General features: G+C 41.2%; 1 protein-coding gene across 1 annotated transcript in view; it reads left to right on the forward strand.

Moving 5' to 3' along the window:
• The window catches only part of LOC136863764 (neprilysin-11-like), a 204,022-nt gene that overhangs the window by 18,722 nt on the left and 159,856 nt on the right, over positions 1–25,444 (forward strand). Inside the window, exons 4-7 of the mRNA XM_067140117.2 lie at positions 327–422; positions 15,902–16,095; positions 21,187–21,384; positions 25,145–25,255. Coding sequence (XP_066996218.2) covers positions 327–422; positions 15,902–16,095; positions 21,187–21,384; positions 25,145–25,255 — 599 coding nt within the window. The remainder of the gene's footprint in view (positions 1–326; positions 423–15,901; positions 16,096–21,186; positions 21,385–25,144; positions 25,256–25,444) is intronic.

Here is a 25,444-nt window from a genome sequence, read left to right on the forward strand (position 1 = left end):
TTAAAAGTAGTTAGTGGGACGTGAAAGTATTATTATTATTATTATTATTATTAAATTACATGTTACCAAGCAAGGCTACTTTGCCTTATGAGCTAACTCATGGAACTGATAACATACTATACATCTCATGTTTCATCGGACATCATACTTGAATCCCTCGTCTAGAAATATCTGAATTAAATAAATTATCTGCATTTTAAGCCCCCTTTCTCAAATACTCCTTCATACATACCACAATGAGGACACTCCTTCTCTTCTCATAATTATTTCCATATTCTAATTTCATCTTTTAGTTTAAAGCTTTTGTTTTCTGTATTTAATTTCAGGAATTTTAGAAGAAGGTCCACTCCCCAGTGAGCCAACTCCAGTCACGAAAGCCAAGAAATTTTATGCTGCGTGCATGGACACAGGTACTGTACAATGTATTACCTAAAAATGAATATATTTGGTGATAATTGGTGACACTATTTTAAATTTAACTTGCAATTCACCTTGTAGACACATCCTAGTTCGTGAACCACGGGCAACGACTGAATAACCTACTCGATGGTCCTGAGAGTCGGAATACCAGTTAATGTTGAAGAGAAGTGAGCATCTCAGACATATTCTGAGTCGCCCCTCCTTGTGTTCAAATGTTATTATTAATGAATAATAATAATAATAATAATAATAATAATAATAATACCACCGGGCGAGTTGGCCGTGCGCGTAGAGGCGCGTGGCTGTGAGCTTGCATCCGGGAGATAGTAGGTTCGAATCCCACTATCGGCAGCCCTGATGATGGTTTTCCGTGGTTTCCCATTTTCACACCAGGCAAATGCTGGGGCTGTACCTTAATTAAGGCCACGGCCGCTTCCTTCCAACTCCTAGGCCTTTTCTATCCCATCGTCGCCATAAGACCTATCTGTGTCGGTGCGACGTAAAGCCCCTGGCAAAAAAAAAATACCGGGCGAGTTGGCCGTGCGCGTAGAGGCGCGCGGCTGTGAGCTTGCATCCGGGAGATAGTAGGTTCGAATCCCACTATCGGCAGCCCTGAAAATGGTTTTCCGTAGTTTCCCATTTTCACACCAGGCAAATGCTGGGGCTGTACCTTAATTAAGGCCACGGCCGCTTCCTTTCAACTCCTAGGCCTTTCCTATCCCATCGTCGCCATAAGACCTATCTGTGTCGGCGCGACGTAAAGCCCCTAGCAAATAATAATAATAATAATAATAATAATAATAATAATAATAATAATAATAATAATAATAATAATAATAATAGTCATAATAATAATAATAATAATAATAATAATAATAATAATAATAATAATAATAATAATAATAATAATAATAATAATAATAATAATAATAATAATAATAATAATAATAATAATAATAATAATAGTTACCGTGTTTGTGTGGGTCACAGAGGTGAAAGAAGGTGCGGGTATGAATGGATCGATATAAGACGATCCGAAGATAATAATAATAAGAATAAAGCATGTGTGATGATAATATGATACTCTACTTATCGGAGAACAATCGACCCCGAATTTCTAGAAAAGGTAGATAGAGATTTTTGGTCGGCCATGCGATGAATTCTAAGCTATGGATGGCTCCTTTTGGTCTAGTAGTTTCCGAGATATAAACTTTTAAATTGAGATGTAATTTTACCCCCTTACGAATTTTCATAATATAACCTATAAACAAAGAATGGACATTACATTTGTAATTTTCAGGCAAACCCACCTTATATATTTGAAAATACGGATGAAGGGTGAAACGTTATGTCAAGATATAGAGCTGCTAATACGAAACATTTCAAGCCAAAGAACCGTTTTCTAAGATTACCGGTTTGAAAGAAAATGAAGTTGTGTTTACTTACTTGAGAATTGTTTTAGTATTAGGTGGCCCATACTGGGCGAGTGTCTTTCGCTTCTAAGTTGCTACTACTTTCTTGTGATGTCATTATCAACCAGTCAACTTACTGCCTGTTTACGTGATTTTCCTTGAATCAGCACTCAGTCCGTCGCTTTATACACTGCGAATTTGAACTGTTATGATCTGATCGTGGAGAGTGCAACATAAATTGAGGTCTGTTCCTGGGAAAGATCGAACGAGGCTGGGGTAGCAGCGGTAGCAACGTAGGCAGATCATTTCCTAATATGTGACATTACCTGTGTGTGGCGAAGGGTGGATACTTGTAGCAAGTATCTATTAGGACGTCCTGCCTTTACCTTATTTTTAATGTAGGTTTTCCTCATTTTCAGTTAAGTCTATTATGTAGGTTTTCGAGGCTGTCTACAGACAGGGTGTAAACCCCTTGTGGGGACTACGTAAATTTAAGGACGTACGAGTGTCTACCCTCGTTTCCTTTATTCATTTTGCTTTCTGGTGACTAAGTTTTTAACTCTAAATTTCTACCCTATGTTTCGGACTTACACTTCTTTCTGGTCATAGTCACCTTCTTGTACGCTTTATAAATTTTTAATTACGGGGTAGTTTCATCCCTCAACATATTTATACTCTAAAATTAATTTGAAGTATAATCCGAGACTGTTTTCCACGTTGGAGATTATTTTTACCGGAAATTTTCAAAATAAGTAGTTAGGAGTGAGTTGATATATAAACTGTTCAGAGATTACTTTTAATAAATTTAAGCTATAGCAGTTTTCTAGAACTACCCATTTTGAAGATGAATGAATTTTTAAGTATTGTAAGTATTTTTACAATAAAAAGTAATTTGAAGTATAATCCGAGACCGTTTTTAACGTGGGGGTTATTTTTACTCAACATTTTGTATAGTCATATTGTTAAGTAGTTCTACCATAAGAAATATATGGCCTGCATTTACGGCTCTAGCAACTGAATAAATTATCGGACAAAATGAAACTTGATAAATTGGGTCGGAAACATACCACTTGAATCCGTTGGTGTAAGTTATAAGTTTGTAGCTCTTGCGGAGGAGAAAATAAGCAGTGTCAGCTCTGCTATAAAAATACATAAGTTACATTTAGGTCTCCAGCAGCTGAATAAATTATCGGACAATCATGAAAGTTGATAAACTGGATAGGAAACATGTCACTTGAATCTGTTGGCATCAGTTAGAAGTTTGCAGTGCAGCTCATGCATGAGAGAAAATAAGTATTGTCAGTTCTTCCATAAGAAATACAATGGCTACATTTAGGCGCTTAGCAGCTGAATTATCGGATGAACATGAAAGTTGATAAAGTGGACCGAGAATATATCATTTGAATCTGCTGGCACAAGTTATAACTAGGGTAAGGGTTTTTAGGTACTAATAGGTTAGAATTCAAACGTATTTAAGCAGGGCGCAAGTGTTTTCTAGTTCTCACAACGGTTCTGCATTGAGATCAGGCCTATCAGAAACCATAACATGTATGCAACTCACTAGAGCGGCTAGATGATACTTGCCTCTTTTTCAAATACGTTTGCATTCTAACCCATTAGTGCCTAGTTATGAGCATGTAGCTCATGCGGGAGAGAAAGTAAGCAGTGTCAGTTCTACCATAAGAAACACATTAGTTACATTTAAGCCCTTAAGATCTGAACAAACTATCGGATAAACATGAAAGTTGATAAATTGGTTCGGAAACATACCACTTGAATCTGTTGGCATAAGTTACAAGTTTGTAGCTCATACGGTTAGTCTGAGCGTCGGACTTGGTTCTCTCAGATTAGCGGCCCTGGGATGTTAAGTCTAGTGTCGAATCCGAGACTGTAAGGTTAAGCTTGAACACGTAGCGAGCGTTAGATTATGACGTCATGTGAGGTTAAACATGCACTCTTAGTTTAGCCCCTGCGCTAGCTCCCCTGAATTAGTGCCATAAGACCAATATATCGCGGCCATTTTGCCCATTAGCCGCTGCACCAGAAGCCCCTTTTTATAACTTCTAACATGGAGCAGATACGGAGACTACTGGGAACGGGAAGCGTTTACTCAACTTCTGTTGTAGTATAGAGTTATCTGTTGCTAATTCATCATCATCATTATCATCATCTGTTTACCCTCCAGGTTCGGCTTGTCCCTCGGACTCAGCGAGGAATCCCGCCTCTACCGCCTCAAGGGCAGTGTCCTGGAGCTTCAGACTCTTGGTCGGGGGATACAACTGGGGAGAATGACCAGTACCTCGCCCAGGCGGCCTCACCTGCTATGCTGAACAGGGGCCTTGTGGAGGGATGGGAAGATTGGAAGGGATAGGTAAGAAAGAGGGAAGGAAGCGACCGTGGCCTTAAGTTAGGTACCATCCCGGCATTCGCCTGGAGGAGAAGTGGGAAACCACGGAAAACCACTTCCAGGATGGCTGAGGTGGGAATCGAACCCACCTCTACTCAGTTGACCTCCCGAGGCTGAGTGGACCCCGTTCCAGCCCTCGTACCACTTTTCAAATTTCGTGGCAGAGCCGGGAATCGAACCCTGGCCTTCGGGGGTGGCAGCTAATCACGCTAACCACTACACCACAGAGGCGGACCTGTTGCTAATTCATTCTTAAAACGTAAAGCTATGCATGAGAGGAAATGACAAGTTTGTAATTTTTTACAAGTTGCTTTACGTCGCAACGACACAGGTCTTATGGCGACGATGAGGCAGGAAAAAGTCTAGGAGTGGGACGGAAGCGGCCGTGGCCTTAATTAAGGTACCAGCATTTGCCTGGTGTGAAAATGGGAAACCACGGAAAACCATCTTCAGGGCTGCTGACAGTGGGGTTCGAACCCACTATCTCCCGAATACTGGATACTGGCCGCACTTAAGCGACTGCAGCTATCGAGTTCGGTAGTTTGTAATTTTACGGGGCATCATGTTATACGTGGAATCCTAACGAAAGGGATGTGACTTTTCATTTCCAAATACATCACGTGCTCTGTCTTGGATTCAAACTGCGGCCGCCTTGGTGAGATATCAGTGACGCTATCACCCAACTACTACGCCCTCTACATACGAGAGGGTAGGAGTACCAGACCCATCATTGACTATATCAGAACTGAGTTTAAATTCAGAAAATGTCGCACTAGTTGGCTGAATGGTCAGCATACTAACCTTCGGTGCAAAGGGTCCCGGGTTCGATTCCAGGCCTGGTCAGGGATTTTAACCTTCATTGGTTAATTCCAATGGCTGGGGGGCTGGGTGTTTGTGCTGTCCGCAACATTCTTGCAACTCACACACCACACATAACACTATCCTCCACCACAATAACACGCAGTTACCTACACATGGCAGATGCCGCCCACCCTCATCGGAGGGTCTGCCTTACAAGGGCTGCACCCGGCTAGAGATAGCCACACGAAATTATTGTTAATTCAGAAAATGTATTAGGAATGTACGAATTTTCTGGAAATTTTTCGATGATGGATACCTGGTGCAGAAATTACAGTGATCTAAGTACAGGGTAAGAGAAGTCTGTCTGCATATTGATAAGAGAGGAGGTACCGGGCGAGTTGGCCTGCGGTTAGGAGCGTGCAGCTGTGAGCTCGCATCCGGGAGATAGTGGGTTCGAACCGCACTGTCCGTAGCCCTGAAGATGGTTTTTCGTGGTTTGCCATTTTCACACCAGGTAAATGCTGGGGATGTACCTTAATTAAGGCCACGGCCGCTTCCTTCCCATTCCTAGGCCTTTCCTGTCCCATCATCGCCGTAAGACCTATCTGTGTCGGTGCGACGTAAAACAAATAGCAACGACATAAAGCTCCAGGATGCGGAAATTAGACAGAAGTAGTTATGCGTTCCATGAAATTTTCCTAACAAAAGACAGCAAGCAAGGACATGATGTAGGAAGGGACGGACAGCCTACAGGAATTCTCTGAACGAAACGGGAAGGAAATTATTGTAGAAACAGTGTGTTAAAATGGGAAGAAGTGAACATCTTACGCACTAAATGGAATCATCTCGCCATGCTGGTTTCTCTTAAGGCAGTCAGTAATTTTGAGGGTATATGTCGTCAATGCCAGGTGCCTGGTTCCTATTTTGGTGTGTCACAGCTCTGTCGAATTCTGACCTCAAAATTGGGTCTCCCATTTCATTAGCATTAACAGCCTCTTCTTGTTCAGGAACATTATCGTCTACTCCTTTCCCTTGATACAATTGTTGGATACGTTCTTGCAATCTTACTTCCTCGACTTCTTTTCCTAGAAGTGGTCGTACTTCTGAGTTCTTAACATCGATACACCTAGTTATCTTGTCTCCAAATGTTTCCTTGATTTTCCTGTATGCAGCATCTACCTTTCCTACAACCATATACCCTTCTATATTCTTGAACTTCTCTTTCAGCCATTCTTCCTGAGCTGTCCTTGCACTATCTGCTTCATTTTTAATCGCCTGTATTCTTATCTGCCCTCCCAATTTTTCGCATTCTTGTTCTTTTACCGTCCGTCGATCAGATCTAGTACGTGTTGTGTATGAAGACAGTTATTTCACACACACGAAACACAATTTTATTAAAGGAGAATTGCAATGATGCAGTATTGTGAAATATGCGCCACTTGCACATTAAACCCAAAGCCCAGCTTCTGTTGAAGGAAAAGTCTTTTCATAGAAACGACGGTTTTGACACATAAACAGAGTACTACAACATTTGAGACAAATACAATATTTACACGTTGCCAGTACACAAACTAAATGAAGACTCGCTCAGGGAGAAATGTTCTATAGCAACTGACTTGCAAAGTCAAAGTGCTCATTCAAGAGCTGAAGACTTGAGAATGCTAAGCTTGGAGAGATGTCAGCGAATCCAGAGATGGAAACCTCACGAGTTAGCTTCAGTCCACTTGTTCAGTAAGTTGCTTATACAGAGCATCCTCTGCGCTTCTGAAGTAAGGAGTAGCTAGCCGTTGGACGAGTGACTGCATTCTCTCCCGGCTCACTCGCTTATATAGGGTCTCAAGCGGTGACGTGGAGCGTTAGCTGGTCGCCTGGCCAGCTCTGCCGGTGAGAACTGAATACAAGCCGCGCTGTGCGCGGGATTTGAATTCTGGTACCACAACACTCTACCCTTTTAACTTCGCTGGTATGGCATGGGGTGACGACGGCTGCGGCGTCGGCGAATTTGAGGTGGAGAGTTCGCCAAATTTGTTGTGGTGGCGAGAGGCTGGTCCATTGTAGGCAAGGAAGGTTCCTCCTGAAAAGGACTCATACCAATTAGTTGGTCCAATGCACGGTTCGCGATACCTTGCCTTTGGGGGTGTTGGAGAGTCCACCTCTGGTGCTGCATTGAAGCGTCGACGCAGATGATCTTGATGGCGGTGGATGGTTTTGTGCTCCGTATGGACCTGATATAATCGGGCCCCAAGGGTTTGGAGAATGGTACCTGGAACCCCGGGTGGATGTTGCTGAAAAGTTTTGGCGCAAACTTATCTACGGCCTGAAACTTCCTGGAACGGAGCGACTGATTTTCAGGAAGGGGCTGTAACAAAGAAAATCATGTTCTGTGAGGACGTCCATGTAGCTTTTGGGCTCAGTTGAGGCCGTCATTGTCAGGGATCGTCCTATAGGTGCCAAACAGCTGTTGTAATTGCTTGTTCCTTGTTGATTCCAGTGTGTAGAGATTTACGCATACTTCTCTTGAAGGTCTGCACAAACCGTTCAGCTTCACCGTTGGACTAATGGTGAAAGGAAGGTGCCAGTACGTGGCGTATACCTTTATACTTACAGAAATCTTCAAAATTAGCAGATACAAATTGTGGACCGTTGCCAGAAATAATAATCTGAGGTAAGCCTTCTTTAGTAAAGATTTTCTGTAAGACACGAACAGTGGCTTCTGTGGTGGTCGAGTGCATTTCCACCACAAAATGAAAATTAGACATGGCATCCATTACTATGAACCACATAGAATTTAGGAATGGGCTTGCATAGTCTATATGTACTCGTTCCCATGGTTTGTTTGCGGGAGGCCATGGCGATAAATCGAGAGGCGGCTGATTTTGAGGCCCTTGACATGTGTCACAATGTTGGATGAGCCGTTCAATATGTTTATCAATACCAGGCCAGTAACAATGATGCTGAAGATCCAACTGTTTAGTACGAACAATGTTCTAATATCCTTCAGGAAGTAGATTGAGGACTGATTGTTGAAGACTAGGCGGATTGATGACTCGGACATGAGTGCCGGTCTCAGGAAGGAGAACACGTGAGCGGACGGATAGGCGATACTGCATCTTGTGATATACTTGTAATTGATCGCAGAGCATCTCAGTCTCGGGCCATCCATTATGAACATAATTTCGAACTTGAGCAAGAGTCTGGTCACTATTAGTTTTCTTTGCTACTTTGCAAGCGTCTATCGGGAAAGTGGAGACTGCGTCCTCTAATTCGATGTCCAATTCTAAGCACTCTGTTTATTGGGAATCGAAGGTGGTATCCGGACCTGACGGAGGACGAAACAAAGCATCAGTGTTGGAATGTTGAGTAGTACTGCGGTACTTGATCTGATATGAATTTTCTGAGAGGAATAGCGACCACCTCTGGAGTTTGCGGAGAATGTGCTCCGGAACCTTGTTTCCAGAGTTGAACAAATGTACAAGAGGTTTATGATCTGTTATGATCAGAAAATGGTTGCCAGAGAGATATTCATGAAAATGCCGAACACCATAAACGATAGCTCAGGCCTCTTTCTCAATTTGGGAGTAGTTCCGTTGATGCTTATTCAGTGTTTTAGAAGCAAAACCTATGGGATATTCTTGTCCATTGCCATATTTTTGAGATAAGATTGCATCTAAACCGTAATCTGAAGAGTTAGTGGCTAGCGTCACAAGCTTGCCTGGTTGAAAATGTGACAACTTTGTAGCTTTGATCAAGGCCGTCTTTATCTTTTGATTTGCTTCTTGACAGGGTTGTGGCAATAGAAACTTAATGCCTGTCTTTCGCAACGCATTGAGAGGAGCTGTTACTGACGCGAAGCGAGGGAAAACTTGCTATAGTAGTTAGCTTTGCCTAGGAATGATTGTAGTTTCTTGATATTCCGGGGCACAGGTATGCGAGGAATGGCTGCTACGTTAGTCTCACTAGGGCGTATACCTTGCTTGTCAAAGATGTCTCCTAGGTAGAGGATTTGCGGACGGAAAAAGGTAGATTTCTCTAGCTTGGTATGCAATCCGTTCTCTTGCAATTTGGTTAGCAAGAGTCGAAGATTGTTCATATGATCCTGGTGATCCTTGGCTGTAACTATTATGTCATCCAAGTAGTTTGCGCAACCAGGGATCGAACCCATCATATGCTGCAAATACCTCTGAAATATTGCCACAGATGAAGCTACGCCGAAAGGAAGTCTCTGGAACGGTAGAAGGCCTAAAGGCGTATTCAAAGAAAGGTACTGTTTCGATTCTTCATCTAAAGGAAGTTTTAGATAGGCATCCTTAAGGTCTATCTTGGAAAAGAATTGTCCGCCTGGCAACTGCTGAAAACGTTACTCCGAACGGGGCATTAGAAACAAGTCGGTTTCTAGTTGACAGTTTATAGTTATCGAAAATCTCCACAGAGCCGAATACCTCCATATTGTTTTCTTGTAACTACAAGAGGAGTAGCCCATCGGCTAAAACGAACAGGGGAAACAATTATTTCGTTTTGCCATCGTGTCAACCCTTGCTTAACCTGCTCTTTATGAGCTAACGGGACCGGACGGGCTCAAAACACGGGGAGTAGCTCCTTGCTTCAATTGTATGTGAGCCGCAAACCCTTGAGCTCTACCTAAACTAGAGTCAAATGCGGCAGGAAATTGCTCTAGTAGCTGAGTCACGTCAGTAGTGGACTGCAAGTCTGAAAGTATATTAACTCCATCATGACGTTGGAAACCAAACAAATTGAACAGATCCATTCCCATAATATCAGAGAAGTTGCAGTTATTAACTAGTAGTAACGGTACTTGGCGGTGAATGCTGTAACGGTACATGGCGGTGAATGCCGCAACGGTACTTTGCGGTGAAGGCCTTTTTAGTCAGCGGAAATGCAGATTTGACCTTTAATGTCAATTTCCCGTTTATTGAAAGTGACGAGTTGAACGTCGGATGCTGAACAGGGAGGTGCTTCTTGGTGATGATATGTCGCTAGATTTATGATAGAAACAGGAGAGCCAGTGTCTAGCTGAAAATCTATAGACTGCTAGTGGAAATTGACCGGAATTATAATTTTCCTTGAATCCTTAGTAGGAACAACCGGGTTAAGTTGATCGATTGCCATCCCATTTTGGTCTGTTCTCTTGGAAGGCTGATTGAGTGGGACTTGCTACGACAAACTGTTCGGATATGGCCTTGTTTCTGACAATACGAAAAAATGGCCTTGAAGAATCGGCAGTCACGCCGAGTATGATACTAATGACATCCGTGATCGGACTGTTAGTTGCTCGTAACCTGTTGTTGACTATGCGTAGCACGCTGAGTTAAGTTATGCCTCCCGCGATGATTACTCTTCGCTACAGGTGGGCTAGCCTTGCGACCGGGAGGCTTAGCTTGTATGTTGCGGGTGCGTAAGCTGAGCTATCTCACCATTCTGAGTGATCTCCGCGGCAGTCCGTTTTGTCATCTCATATACGGTAGCTAAACGCTGAACATCTTCTAACGGTCGGTTGCTGTGTTGGACAGCGTCAAAGTGGACCTTGTCTTCAGGAATGTGTAATATGACCATGTCACGGATGAGGGAATCAGCGTAACTTGTACGACAGTCTGGTTTCTCGCAATGGAACTTGCTAGTTTTAGCAATGCCACGTAATTATGCAATCCAATCTGTATGGGTCTGTCCTGCTTTCATGCGGCATTGAAAGAATTTATATCTTGCTGCTACGATGTGAGGGTTTATCATGAAGTGTCCCGTTAATCTAGTAATTAACTGGGCAAAAGGAACCTCGGAGATGTTGTCTTCAGGACTCTATTTCCGAATTAAGTCTCGTTGCCAACCGAACTGAGGAACAGGGCTCTCTGGCTCACTTCGTCCTGAATACCGTGACATATAAAATGCGCTGGAGTCTAGAACGCGGGAACTGCAGGAATCTGCCGCTGAGCAGCGAATATCTTTAAAGCTTCAGCAAAGGCTGCTTGCTGCTGTTGTGTTTGTTGCAAGATAACCTCCAATTGAGTGGGCTTCGCCATGGTGAAGAAATAACGTCATAAGCCCTAATTGACAGGTATACTCCGAGAAAATACCGAACGGAGAACTGTATTGAGAGTCTGATTGTAAACAGTGTAGTGCCTGAGCGTTGTTGTACTGCACACATATGATGTCAGTTTCGTGGTGTACTGACGGAGGACTGATTTTGCTGTACGAACTTTTCCTCGTCACCAGTTTCGTGTTGTGTATTAAGAGAGTCATTTCACACACACGAAACAAAATTTTATTAAAGGAGAATTGCAATGATACAGTATTGCTAAATATGTGCCACTTGCACATTAAACTCAAAGTCCAGCTTATGCTGAAGAAAATGTCTTTTCATAGAACGGACGGTTTTGTGACATTTGAGGCATATGCAATATTTACACGTTGCCAGTACACAGACTAAATGAAGACTCGCTCAGGGGGAAAGTTGCATAGCAACTGACTTTCAAAGTCGAAATGCTCATTCAAGAGCTGAAGACTTGAGAATGTCAAGTTTGGAGAGATGTCGGCGAGTCCAGAGATAGAAACCTCACTAGCTAGCTTCAGTCCACTTGTTCAGTAAGCTGCTTATACAAAGCATCCTCTGCGCTTCTGAAGTGAGGTTTAGCTAGCCGTTGAACGAATGACTGCATTCTCTCCCGGCTCACTCGCTTATATAGGGTCTCGAGCGTTGACAATGAGTGTGTAGCTCTGCCGGTGAGAACTGGATACAAGCCGCGCTGCGCGCGGTATTCGAATACAGGCACCACAACAGTATGTCCTGAGTTATCCACTGAATCTTACTTTTCTTACCTTTCTTCAGCAGCCTTACTCATCTCATTCCTCACGACTGTCCACTCTTCATGTATTGTGTTTCCTTCAGCCTTTTCATTTAGTCCTAGTGCAACATGTTCCTTAGAACAATCCCACACTTCCTTCACCTTCAACTTGTCTGGATCCAATCTCCTTGCATTCCTTTCTTCAAATTCAGACAGTATTTCATGGCCACAAAGTTGTGGTCAGATTCCACGTCTGCTCCTGGGAGGGTCTTGGAATCCAACACCTGGTTTCCGGATCTTTGCCTAGTCATTATACCTTCCAATGTCTCCAGGTCTTGTCCACATATACAGTACAGTTGTTGTTTGTGGTGTTTGAATAAAGTATTAGCAAGGACTAAATTATGATCGGTGAAGAATTCTACCAGACAACTTCCTCATTTATTCCTTTGTCCCAGTCAAAATTCTGCTACTACATTATGTTCCTGCTGACGTACATCACGCATATCAACTACATCTAACTTTAGTCTGTCTATTTCATTTCCCTTTTCAGATTCTCTAACGTATCACAACGATTCAAACTCTGGCATTCCATGCTCCGACTCGCAGAATCAGTATTCATCTTCCTGATCCTTGACCCCTATCGTGTAGTCCCAACCCCGGAGATCCAAATGGTGTCTATTTTACCTCCGGAATATTTTACCCGGAAGGAAGCAATCATCAGTATATCATTCATTTATGTGGAGAGAATTGCATATCCTCTGGAGTTAGTTACGTCTGTAATTCCTGTTTTTTTTTCAGCCGTGTAGGAGTATCAACATAGCTAAACCATGTTAACCTTTCTCAGCTCGCGCCTCTAATCGGAACACAGTTGCATGAACGCATAATTGGGGACCGCATTTTTTTGTAACAACTACAAATAATATTCCTGGATTTACTTGATTTTTATTTTCTATTGTTATTGTAAACGCGATTGCCAGACGACTATTGTAAAATAAAACCAGCATTATAAAGAAATTAATTGTTTCGTTTACAAAAGTTCAGGAAGTCATGATTTTTGACAGAAATCAAGTAGATCGTCCAAATCACACTTGAACTTATTCTGAAGGATTATAGCGCTATAAATCTTCAACTTTATGGAAAAGACACATATTTTTTTCACAAATGTTCTGTAAGTATTATGTAGGCACAAATAATTTTTTTTTAAAATACCATGTACAAAAACACCCGCGCGGAATGTGGGACAGCAAGTCAAATTCTAGACTGACATGTTCAGTCGATAATTTCATGCATCATACTGACTGACGTGTCTGGCTTCCTGCAAGACAATCCGGAAGGATCCTTGATGCCTCAGCATTGTTGCCGAAGTAACAAGCCGAAAACGGCAGATGCGGGCTCGCAGACCAGGCGCGTGTAATTGAAGGTTAAATCGTCAATCGTCCAGACTAGCTGCCTGGTGACCGTGAAGGCGCGGGATGCCCCGCGTCATTCTCCTCCTTCCTGAAAGGCGTCGGCAGTGGGTGCTGGCGTCCTGGTGTGTTCCCTGTCCTGTAGGGCACAATGGGACGTCTGCATGGTGAAAGAAGCGCTAGCAGGCCGGGAGGCCTGGGTTGCAGCCTCGGCACGCCAGAGGTAGTCCTTCTCCACCTCCATGCTTCCATCCGCTCTCCGGGGCGCTGTCCTTGTTTGCGCCCGGGTGATGGGCTCTTCCTCTGCGGTCCGCACAGGTGGGTTATGTTCCTGGCTTGCGACCTCAGGCGCCTGCGTCCACTTGGAAAACCAGGGCAGGACGAAATGGGTTGGGCCGTCGTGACTCTCGGGAGCGTCACTGTCCCGTCTGGAACTCGCGTCAGTGGATTCCACGACTGTCCGTGCCACCTGCTTCTTTATCTTCCTCCTGGTAGTCGGGTGCCCGCCTCCTATTTCCTCTTACTGCTCTGACCTGGCTCCTTTTCCGGGTATCTGTATCTCCAGAAAAATACCAGATAAGTGCTTCTCGTATTCTTCGGGCCCTCGGAGCGGATGCTTATGGCCAGGGTAGCACAGACTCGATGATTCTTGATGGATCGTCACTCTCCACGTTCCACAGACCATCGAGGCCTGCAATCATATCGCATGCCTTCTGACGGCTATCTGCGTTACCCTACGGGTAGTACACCGTCGAGGGCGGATAGGCCTGGTCCACGTAGTCGGTCTTTAAGAATATGTTCTTGATGAAGTCCTGTAGGGCTCCGTATTGACAGGACTCCGTGTCCGTAGTTGGTCCTGTAAGAGAGTAAGCACTAATAAGTAATAATAATGTTATTGGCTTTACGTCCCACTAATTACTTTTACGGTTTTCGGAGACGCCGAGGTGCCAGAATTTATTCCCTCAGGAGTTCTTTTAGGTGCCAGTAAATCTACCGACACGAGGCTCACGTATGTGAGCACCTTCAAATACCACCGGACTGAGCCAGGATCGAACCTGGTGTCAGAAGGCCAGAGCCTCAGCCGTCTGAGCCACTGAGCCCGGCACCACTAAGAATTGCTGCTTGGGCAATGCTCTCTATTTGTACTTATAGCTACAAGTGTCCTGGCTGTACTGTAAGCCCTGGCGAGGAGAGGGACTGCACAGTCAGCTTACTTCGCACTCGAGAGCTTATGATCGCAGAAGCTCTCCTTTCAGCGAACGATATCTAGTGGGGAGAGAGCCCCGCCTTCTTCAACAGCCCTCTGATGACAGATGGCTAGTGGAAAGAACCTAGTTTTGAACTACGCCACCTGTTCACGAGAACTACAATCCATGGTTTCCATCACCACATTTGCTGCCAAAAGGGATACCATGATGTCAGGGAGAAATGTAAATGTACCGAGCGAGTTAGCCGTGCGGTTACAGGCGCGCGGCTGTGAGCTTGCATCCGGGAGATAGTGCGTTCGAATCCCACTCTCGGCAGCCCTATGGTTTTCCGTGGTTTCCCACTTTCACACCAGGAAAATGCTAAGGCTGTACCTTAATTAGGGCCACGGCCGCTTCCTTCCAACTCCTAGGCCTTTTCTATCCCATCGTCGCCATAAGACCTATCTGTGTCGGTGCGACGGAAAGCCACTAGCAAAAAAAAAAAGTAAATGTGTGCTGTGCGGACCACTATGTATGTACGCTGTACCATGTACTAGACTGCACAAATAGACTATTACCCCTCTCGTACAATGCAAATGATGATAATTTCACGTAAATGTAGTCCTTGTGCACAAAGGTTTTTATAAATATCTCTAACACTTAATGTCCGCTCGTACGCACAAAAGATTCAATAATAATAATAATAATAATAATAATAATAATAATAATAATAATAATAATAATAATAATAATAATAATAATAATAATGTGTTTATGTCCCATTAAATACATTTGCGGTTTTCGGAGACGCCGAGGTGTTGCCAGACTTTGGTCCCACAGGCTTTCTTTAACGTGCCGGTAAATCTACTGACAGGAGTTTGACGTATTTAGGCACCTTCAAATATCATAGAACAGAGCCGGAATCGAACCATCCAACTTGTGCACAGGAGGCCAGTGCTCTACTGCCTGAGCTACCCAGCCCGGTAGAAGAAAATTTATCGTACCTAACGGTAAAATGGACTTACTGTGGATCGCTCAGAATATTTGGGTTGTCAGCATAGGTCTGGATTGATGGCGAATTCATGTAAAACCTATCAGTAATAAGGTTATTATTTTTACGTCTCACTAACTACTTTTTACGGTTTTCGGAGACGCCGAGGTGCCGGAATTTTGTCCCTCGGGAGATCTTTTACGTGCCAATAAATCTACCAACACGAGGCTGACGTATTTGAGCACCTCCAAATACCACCGGACTGAGCCAGGATCGAATTTGCCAAATTTGGGTCAGCAGGGGTTAAACCTATCACCATACAACATTTTAAAACCACTCTTTTTGATACCTAAAGATAATATTAAGTTATTAAATTCTATGACTGTGTATTTCTGTCATTGTCTTTACCTATATGATGTAAGTTATTCGAAAGATTAATTGGGATATTCTGCAACCACTGCTTTATTACAGTGACGGTGGAAGCAGAGGGACTCCATATACTCAACGGAATTTTAGAGGAATTAGGAGGATGGCCCATTATCATGTCGCAGTGGACACCTGAAAACTTCAACTTGACACGTGTGATGGGGATTATGATACGTAAATATGCTATCCCATCGTTGTTTCGAACGTACGTGCATATGGACTACAAGAACTCCAGTCGCTACATCATTGTTGTAAGTAAAATCCCACAACCATATGCAAGGAGGCAGTTGATGATTATTTATTATTATTATTATTATTATTATTATTATTATTATTATTATTATTATCAACAAATACATCGCAATTGGGAAATATCCTTGTGGCAATGGTTACTTACAGTAGTGTGATAATAAAGTTAAACATAATTACACAACAACAACAACAACAACAACAACAACAAGCATCATCGTATACAAATTCACACACAACTTAAGTATTTCCAGTGTTTAACACTACGGTTTACGGTACTATAGGTTGAGCTTACTATTAGCTTAACATTACAAGTGATAATAAAATTAAGTCAAAACATAATTACCCAACAACAACAACAACAACAATAACAACAACGTGTACAACAAGCAATGCCATGGAAAGTAAATATTACAAGAAATACTACTAGTTTAACATTCTAAATCAAGCATCATCATATACAAATTCACACACAACTTAAGTTTCTCCAGTGCTTAACACTACGGCTTACAATACTATATATTGAGCTTACTACTAGTTTAACTTTACAAGTGATAATAAAGTAAAGTTAAAACATAATTACACAACAACAACCAACATCAACAAGAGTACAACAAGAAATTCCATGGAAAGATTATATTACAAGAAATACTGCTAGTTTAAAATTCTAACTTATGAATTCTAACTCCAGCATCATCATATACAAACTCACACACAATTTAAGTATTTCCAGTGCTTAACAATGTTATAGGCTGAGCTTACTACTAGCTTAACATTACATGTGATAATAAAGTTAAAACATGATTACCGAACAACAACAGCAACAACTACTACTACAACAATAATAGTACAACTAGCAATTCCGTGGAAAGAAAATATCACAAGAAATACTGCTATTTTAACATTCTAAATCCAGCAGAAAACCATATATTCGGTATCCGTCATTTACAACTTTCACTTTACACTAGCACTAATGATCTTCTTAAACGTTTTGATACCGGAAGGGAATCTATCAAAGACTGCTGCAGGTAATGTATTCCAATCCCTTATGGTCCTGTTTACGAAGGAAAACTTGCCCATATTCGTATGCTGGTAAGCAAAGAAGAAACTGATTCCAGAAATATTGTAATAAGAGTATTACATCTTACTGTGTAACAAGTGTGTTGAAACATTATGATCACTTTCCTAATACTGCATTGTTCCTCCGAGTGTTGCGAAAACATTCTATGCATGATTCCGGAGGATTTATACATGTTTCAGCAGAGATCTAATAACAGGACATTACGAAAAGTTTCTTTAACTCATCATTACAAAGATAACGAATTGATTCAGATCTTCCAAAATACTCAATCGATCTGTGATCGGGTGAATTTGGTGTCTAGGACCAGAATTAGAGATTTAGCAGTGTCGAGAGGCCCGCAGTCCTGCTAATGACTATCAGTACAAACGCTGTCGTGAAATGGTGTGCTTTCTCTTCAGTGATACTGAGGTTTGTGAAATATTTCAAAGAACCTTCCACAAAATATAACACAAAGAGCATTTATCGGCAGAACGCAGTCTAAACCACGTTGGTAATGTAATGCACTCTGCTTCATTATTAATTTCTATCCACACCTTCATCACAGCCATGGCAGTTTGAGCCCCAGTTGGCTTATACTTCACTACGAATATATATTCTTCCAGTACGGAAATATGTGCCTTGCCTGTTGCATTTTAAAGGAATTCTTATTGTTCTAACGTCGAACACATTCGGGTGGTACTCATCACAATCCAATGTTAAATTCGATGAGATATTTGGAGTTACAAATACTCTTATAGCGCCATCTGACAGTATCAGTAATTCCACATTTTAAAATCATTCAAGACTTTCCTGTTTTCTAAAACTGTCACACTAAAGATCGAATATATTCCGGGGGTACCCTTAATAATATTTTGTATTATCGATGAATGTACGAAATTCTCTACGCAAGATGCCCAAACTTCTGCACGTGTGGGTTTCACTGCATGAACGGAAGGAAGGGTGAAGATACTATCGTGAAAATATTATGGAACGATTTGGCAAGTGTGCATCGAGAAACGTGTGGGACATACGTCTCGCTCCATTTCGTTCAAGGAAATAGCTCGGTTCAGTATCTCAAGTCAGTCAGGTTCATTTCTTTCTCTGATACATATTTTCACATATTTCAATTTTTGAATGATTTTCTTTACAGTTTTTACTTTCTTTCCGGTTCCTTTGAAGTCGTAGGAACAAAGTTATCGTAACATTTTAAAATTTATCGGAAAATGTAAAATAAATCGAAATATTTGTGTCGATGGCTAGGTACGGAGACGACAAATTTTATGTTCCTTCTCCGTTCTCTTTTGTTCTGTGCTAGATGATGAACTTAACTAAGGGATAGTCCCAGTTTAACTTTCAATTGATCATCCCTAGAGGTTGGAGAGCTTCCTCTTAATCCTGTACCTTCCTCAGTTATTTCCTTCATGTCGTCTACTTTTCTAGCTGTCTCTCCCAGGAAGTGGTGATGTGATTGCTATATATGTACATACCAGAGTTCGAAAGGATTATTTCATTCGAAATGGATTAATTGCGCCAATGTTTCCTCCAAGATACTCTCACCTGTATACTCTTCATTCGAAGGTTTCAAGACTTTTCAGGTTAGATTATAAAGTATCTACGTTTCGCAGGCTTATGTTCCTATGAGAAAGATCAACGTTTTTACCAACATTACTTTGGTGTTATTTGTAATACTCGTTATCTAATTTTGCTTGAGATGTCCTTCTCGTACCTATTGTCTGCTTGATTCCTTAGATACAACCTCCTAATTGTCCTTTGTTTATAACTTGCGTTACGTCGCCTCGACACAGGTAAGTCTTATGGCGATGATGGGATAGGAAAGGGATAAGAGTGGGAAGGAAGCGGCTGTGACCTTAATTGTGGTACAGCCCTAGCATTTGCCTGGTGTGAACATGAGAAACCATGGAAAACCATCTTCAGGGCTGCCAACAATGGAGTTCGAACCCACTATCTCCCGAATGCAAGCTAACAGCTGAGCGCCCCTAACCGCACGACCAAATCGCCCGCTCTCAGGGTATCTCATTGTTAAGCTGTAAGTAATAGATATGGAAGTAACAAGAATGATTACTAGTACAAGAAGGTGGGAATAATGGCAGAATGTACTCGAAATGAGGAGGTAGAGGCTGAGTTAGAAAACTCGATAAACGAAGCTGTGCTTATAAAACGGCTTCGGTGTTGGGATCACGTATGGCGGTTGGATGAGATTAGGTTACCTAGGAGAATAATGGACTCGGTCATGTAGGGTAGGAGAAGCAGGAGGAGACCAAGATTATGACGGTTAGACTCAGTTTTTAATGTCTTAAAAATAAGACATGGGATGTTTCAAATAGATGATTGTGGTGGCGCTTAGTTAATCAATTCACAGCGGCTTGCAGACTGAACGCTGAAAGGTATAACGGTTTATCACGAATATGTATGTATGTACAGGGTGACCCAAAAGTCTGTTACCGGGTGAGTTGGCCATGCGGTTAGGGGCGCGGACCTCTGAGCTTGCATCCGGGAGATAGTGGGTTTGAACCCCAATGTCGGCAGCCCTGAGGATTGTTTTCCGTGGTTTCCAATTTTAACACGAGGAAAATGCTGAGGCTGTGCCTCAATTAAGGCCACGGCCACTTCCTTCCCACTCCTAGGCCTTTCCTATCCCATCGTCGCCATAAGACCTACCTGTGTCGGTGCGACGTAAAGCAAAAAAGCAAAAAAATATCCGTGAACATTTGACGAGGCAATACTTCACGGAATATTGGAGGTAATAATTGACAGTATGATTGGCAAGACATGAGGTTTTATTAACACCAAAACAAAGTACAGTAAAGCTTCACTAACAGTGATAACGACAACATGCCACGATTGCAGGTGTTTTTGACGCCCTCTATGCCGTACACGGCATCACTGACATGTTGCTATTTAGCGCCATCTGTTAGCCTGTTTGAGCACGCGTTGTTGGTGTCAATAAACCCCCATGTTATACCAATTATGTGTGTTAATTATTACCTCTCTAGCTCCAATATTCCGTGAAGTATTGCCTCGGTAAATCTTAACAGACTTTTGGCTCATATTGTATAACGTACGCTAGTGAAATTACGGGCAGTCCCTATGACCACACATTCACCAGGCTGATGGTCAAATATATCTCCATCCCCTAACATGAGTTCCAGTACATGAGGCCTGTGTGTTAGGCTAGTCGTGTAACAACAATGTAACGTTTCTCAGAGGGTTTTTGCATGTGGTGGAAGACGCTTTCTAAATTAAAGTTGTTGAAGCCTAACGTTGAGCTGAATACCTGCGTTTCATGAGTATCCGCTAATGTACAGTACATAGCCGTAATTATTGCGGTCTAGGAATGGAATAGATATGTGTGGATAAGTTAACATACGTCAGATATTTCCGGTTAAAATGTTAGGGAAAGAGAGCAAGGAAGTACGTTCTCTCTAAAGATAGGCAACTAAAGCTGTCGTGGACCAGAAAGAAATCATGCAAGTTTGCTTTTTGAGAACTATCGTAGAAAGAAATCATGCAAGTTTGCTTTTTGAGAACTATCGTAGGCTATAAAGTTTATCTCTTTAATACACTTAACGGTGTTGTAAGTTTGAACTGTGCGCTCTGTAAAACGGGTACGTATTGCAACCGTATCATTGACCTGCCCTGTGATGTGAAAAACTTTGTCCTACTAACGGGGCAATTGTCTTCCCTAAAATCTAAGCAGTTATTGTACTAACAACCAGGAATATTCTTTAACCTATTTTTTGCTGAGGATTTTATTATTTTGCAGTCTTGAGTTGGTTTTATTGAATTTTAGGTTTAGTTCTTATTCCTTAGTTTGAACTTAAACGTTATGCCACTATTTTAAACATGTATTGCTAATTTTATTTTAATGATAAGGGAATATCCGTCAAATTGTGATTTGACAGGCTGTTGTGCATGGCAATGTTCAGTGTATTTTTTCAAAGGGGAATGTACTGTGTTTTTGAATACGTAAATGTTAATTTAGTTTCAAACATTATGCTTTTTTCATCCTCAGCTTGACCAGATTCTTCTAAGTCTTCCAAGATCATTACTAACGGAACCTAAAACATATTCTCAATTTATTGAGGCATATCGTCAATTTATTGCACAGACGGCCATTCTGATTGCAAAATCGAGGAATGAAACCATCCCTTCGGAAAGCCTATTCAACGATACACGAGACATCGTGGAATTTGAAGCTCATCTAGCCCAGGTAAATATGTGATAGTCCATATCATTGATGTTGTCCATGAATACGAACTACGATATTTCCAGTTTGCAGCCAAGAATCATTATAATGGTTGTCTGTCATGCTGAAAGTTTTAAAGTGAGAAAGTGAGGAAAGGAGCTTGATAGTCTTTTAACTTTGTTCTGTTATTTTGTTTCCAATTCTGTAGCTTTAAATATAATTTTCAACTGCAATCAAATCTGATTCTAAGATACAGTAATTCTTACTTATCGAGCAAACTTTAAATTATGTTCACCCCTTGGAAAGCTGATTGATTACTCGTCAGTAGGCTTATTCGGTCGAAATGAGTGCACATTTCATTGTATGCCGTAATGCAGGAGGAATCTATTTCTACGGGTATTTATCAAAGTCTGAACGTTATGGGAAGAGATTTTATCAAGCATTGATAAAGTAGAAATAATTAAGAGCTAGTGCTTCGGTCTCACAAACAACTAAGCTTGTGGGTCGTTCGACAACCACTGTGATTAAAGATGATCAGGAATGTCATAAAAATGGGAAGATACTGTTCACTGACGAATCTGCAGAGGACAGCAGAAAATTGGTGTAAGAGTTGAGTGCAGAGTTGGGAAATTTTTAATAATAATAATAATAATAATAATAATAATAATAATAATAATAATAATAATAATAATAATAATAATAATAATAATAATAATAATAATGTTATTTGTTTTACGTCCCACTAACTACTCTTTTACGGTTTTCGGAGACGCCGAGGTGCCGGAATTTTGTCCCGCAGGAGTTCTTTTACGTGCCAGTAAATCTACTGACACGAGGCTGGCGTATTTGAGCACCTTCAAATACCACCGGACTGAGCCAGGATCGAACCTGCCAAGTTGGGGTCAGAAGGCCAGCGCCTCAACCGTCTGAGCCACTCAGCCCGGCGAAATTTGTAATGGCCAACCGCTATGGGGTTATTCAACAGAAATCAATCTGGAAGAATTCTAGCGTCGAACATTCACTCGTACAGGTTATCAATCAATCAATCAATCAATCAATCAATCAATCAATCAATCAATCAATCAATCAATCAATCAATCAATCAATCAATCAATCAATCAATCAATCAATCAATCAATCAATCAATCAATCAATCAATCAATCAATCAATCAATCAATCAATCAATCAATCAATCAATCAATCAATCAATCAATCAATCAATCAATCAATCAATCAATCAATCAATCAATCAATCAATCAATCAATCAATCAATCAATCACCACTGATTTGCATGTAAAGCTGTTACCCAGATGGTAGATTCCCTATTAGTTGCTTCTCTAGTTTTCTTAAATGATTTCAAAGAAGTCGGTAGTGTATCAAATATCTCCTTTGAAAAATTGTTTCAGTCCCTAATTCCTGTTCCTATAAAGGGATATTTGCCCCAGTTTGTCCTTTTGAATTTTGTATTCATATTATAATCTGACCACTTTTAAAAACTCCATTCAAGATTATTCGTCTATTATTGTCATTCCACGCCATCTCTCCAGTGACAGTTCGGAACATACCACTTAGTCGAGCAGCTCGTCTTCTCACTCCCAAGCCTGCATCATTTTCGTATTACTATTCTTTTATCGGAAATCACTCGGAGCTAATCGTGTCTTTCCTTTGTATTTTTCCAGTTCTCGAATCAAGTAATCCTGGGAAAGGTCCATACATTGGAAACATACGTCAACTAGGATCTTATCAGTGAATTATACGCCGCTCCTTTACATTCTTACTACGAGCCCTAAATACCCTCATACCATATGAAGAGATCTGTAAAGTTTATTTACATTCCGTTTATGTGATTGCCCAAGTGAAGATCTTTCCTTGTATCAGCAACTAGGCACATACACTGATCCCCATCAGCACAGCAATTAAAACTGGGAGGACTTCTCCTCTTGGTGAAACTTACAGCCTGACTTTTCACCCCGCTGTCTGCTGTCCATCTCACAAGATTGTCGAAGTCTTTTTGGGTTATGGTAACACATGACCGGTACACACAATCCATCAGCATTAAACGTCTCGCGTAAGACTGGAAGATGTTCTGATCTGATGAGTATATTTGTTTGTAGCTGTAATGATGTTTAGCACTGAAAATGTGATGATCTGGATCAATCATTCATGGCTTCAACAAAACGGACTAGAGGAAGCAGTAATATGGTATGGGACATGGTTGACTACTTACTAAGGGCACCCATCCTCATTAAATTCATTTCTCTGAATAAAATAGTGCCCTTAGAAATCTGGGCATGAATTAATACATTGTACCAACCTACGACTAACATGAGATATAAACTCGTACACAATTTATTATAGTAATTTGCATTGAGTTTACTTTATATTTCAGCTTGAGATACAGTGTTATGAAGTAGCATTGGGAAGAAGTACTATGGATATTAGATAAAGTCAATTTTTTTACAATAACCGTTGTTGATTCCTCCTTTCACATTACATGAAGACTCTTTTGAAAAGAAAAGTTATCATAATGGAATGAAATCACAGTTTGTTTCGAATGCTCAAAAGAACATTTTCAACTCTGTTATGTAACATAGAAGGAATTGTGTTACATTAGCATTTGCATTATATTACATAAAGCTTCACCTTATTCTCTCGGAAGCACTTACAGGTATACAGTAGGTGGAATACTGCTACCGAAGTGAATTTCAAGTTTCCAAACCCCAGGTCTACAAAGGATTTTTTTGCTGAAACTAACTCTTCGGGGGTTGCTGTATTTATATACGAGCGCTATCCAGTTATTCATTCAGTTCTGTTTTCTTGTTCGTATAGAAATAACACATTATCTTTTCCTTTTGGTCTCAGAGATTCACACACAAGTTTCTCTATGATTCTGTTCACACTATTTCAACAATTGAAAATCCACGCAAGCATTTCGCAGTACATTTCCACCCATAGTTTATTGATATACCCAGCTTGGTGTGTATCTCATCCAGCGACTCCATATTCAAGGATTTGCTTAAAAAATAATAACTCTCTAAGTTCCCTCATCTTAGCGGTGATTTTTTTCAATACCCTCGTAGTAAATTTCAATACTGTTTATCCTTCTTTACTGATTACAATTACATTCTGATGGATACAATTTATATATGTATTGCTTAGTGAATTTTAGACGTCACAGGTGCTTTCGATCCAATCTTTTGCAAATAACTTGCGGTAACTTCGGACTTTGTTCGGCATATCACTGAGAAATAACATAAATTACGTTCCAATGGTACAAATATGTACCACAGACTTAATTTGTCTAATTTCGTCTGAGTTTATACTTCTCTGCACCCTTTACATGGTAACTGTCAAAAACTTGAAACCACTCATACATCTACATTTCTTCCAAACTTTACTTTCTTCACCGTAACATTTTACCTCCCCTTTCAGAGCGTTCATTTATTTGCGGTACCCAAGCCCTCCCCGAGCAACTGTCTAACTTATGTTTAATGATTTTCTTGGTACTTCGCAATTTTGCCAATCCTCTTTCTTTCTTTTCTTGTAATAACGTCCAATGTGGACCGGTATACTTGTATTAGTTTCCTGTTTCTATTCGTATAGACAAAACAAGTCGTGCCATTTGTGTGCTTCCTAGCCCTCTACACATCAACTACACACACACACACCCACACACACACGCACGCACATACACACTCTCTCTTATGTGCGCAATTGCTACTAAATAATTATAATTAATTAATCATTTAATTATAAGTAATACAATACTTCTTTGTTCATAGTTGTCATCACCAAACGAGAAACGGCGTGATCCATACCGTCTTTATAACATCTTCACTTTGGAGGAACTTGGACAGTGGACGTACAACTGGACAGAAAGTAGCACTGGAATGGTAAGCCAGACTGAATGTACTGAGTGCATTCATGAACATCTGTGTGTATTTTCTACGATCAAATTGAACATTGAAAGTGTCAACTATGTGCATAAAAACGTTTAGGATCAAAGTTTCTATTTGTGATGTGCCTTGTGATTCGCAGATAGAAATGAGAGTCGTTGAAAAACTCTGCAGGGTTAGCCACCT

The sequence above is a fragment of the Anabrus simplex genome, chromosome 2 (genome assembly GCF_040414725.1).
Source record: "Anabrus simplex isolate iqAnaSimp1 chromosome 2, ASM4041472v1, whole genome shotgun sequence".
Classification (NCBI taxonomy): domain Eukaryota; kingdom Metazoa; phylum Arthropoda; class Insecta; order Orthoptera; family Tettigoniidae; genus Anabrus; species Anabrus simplex.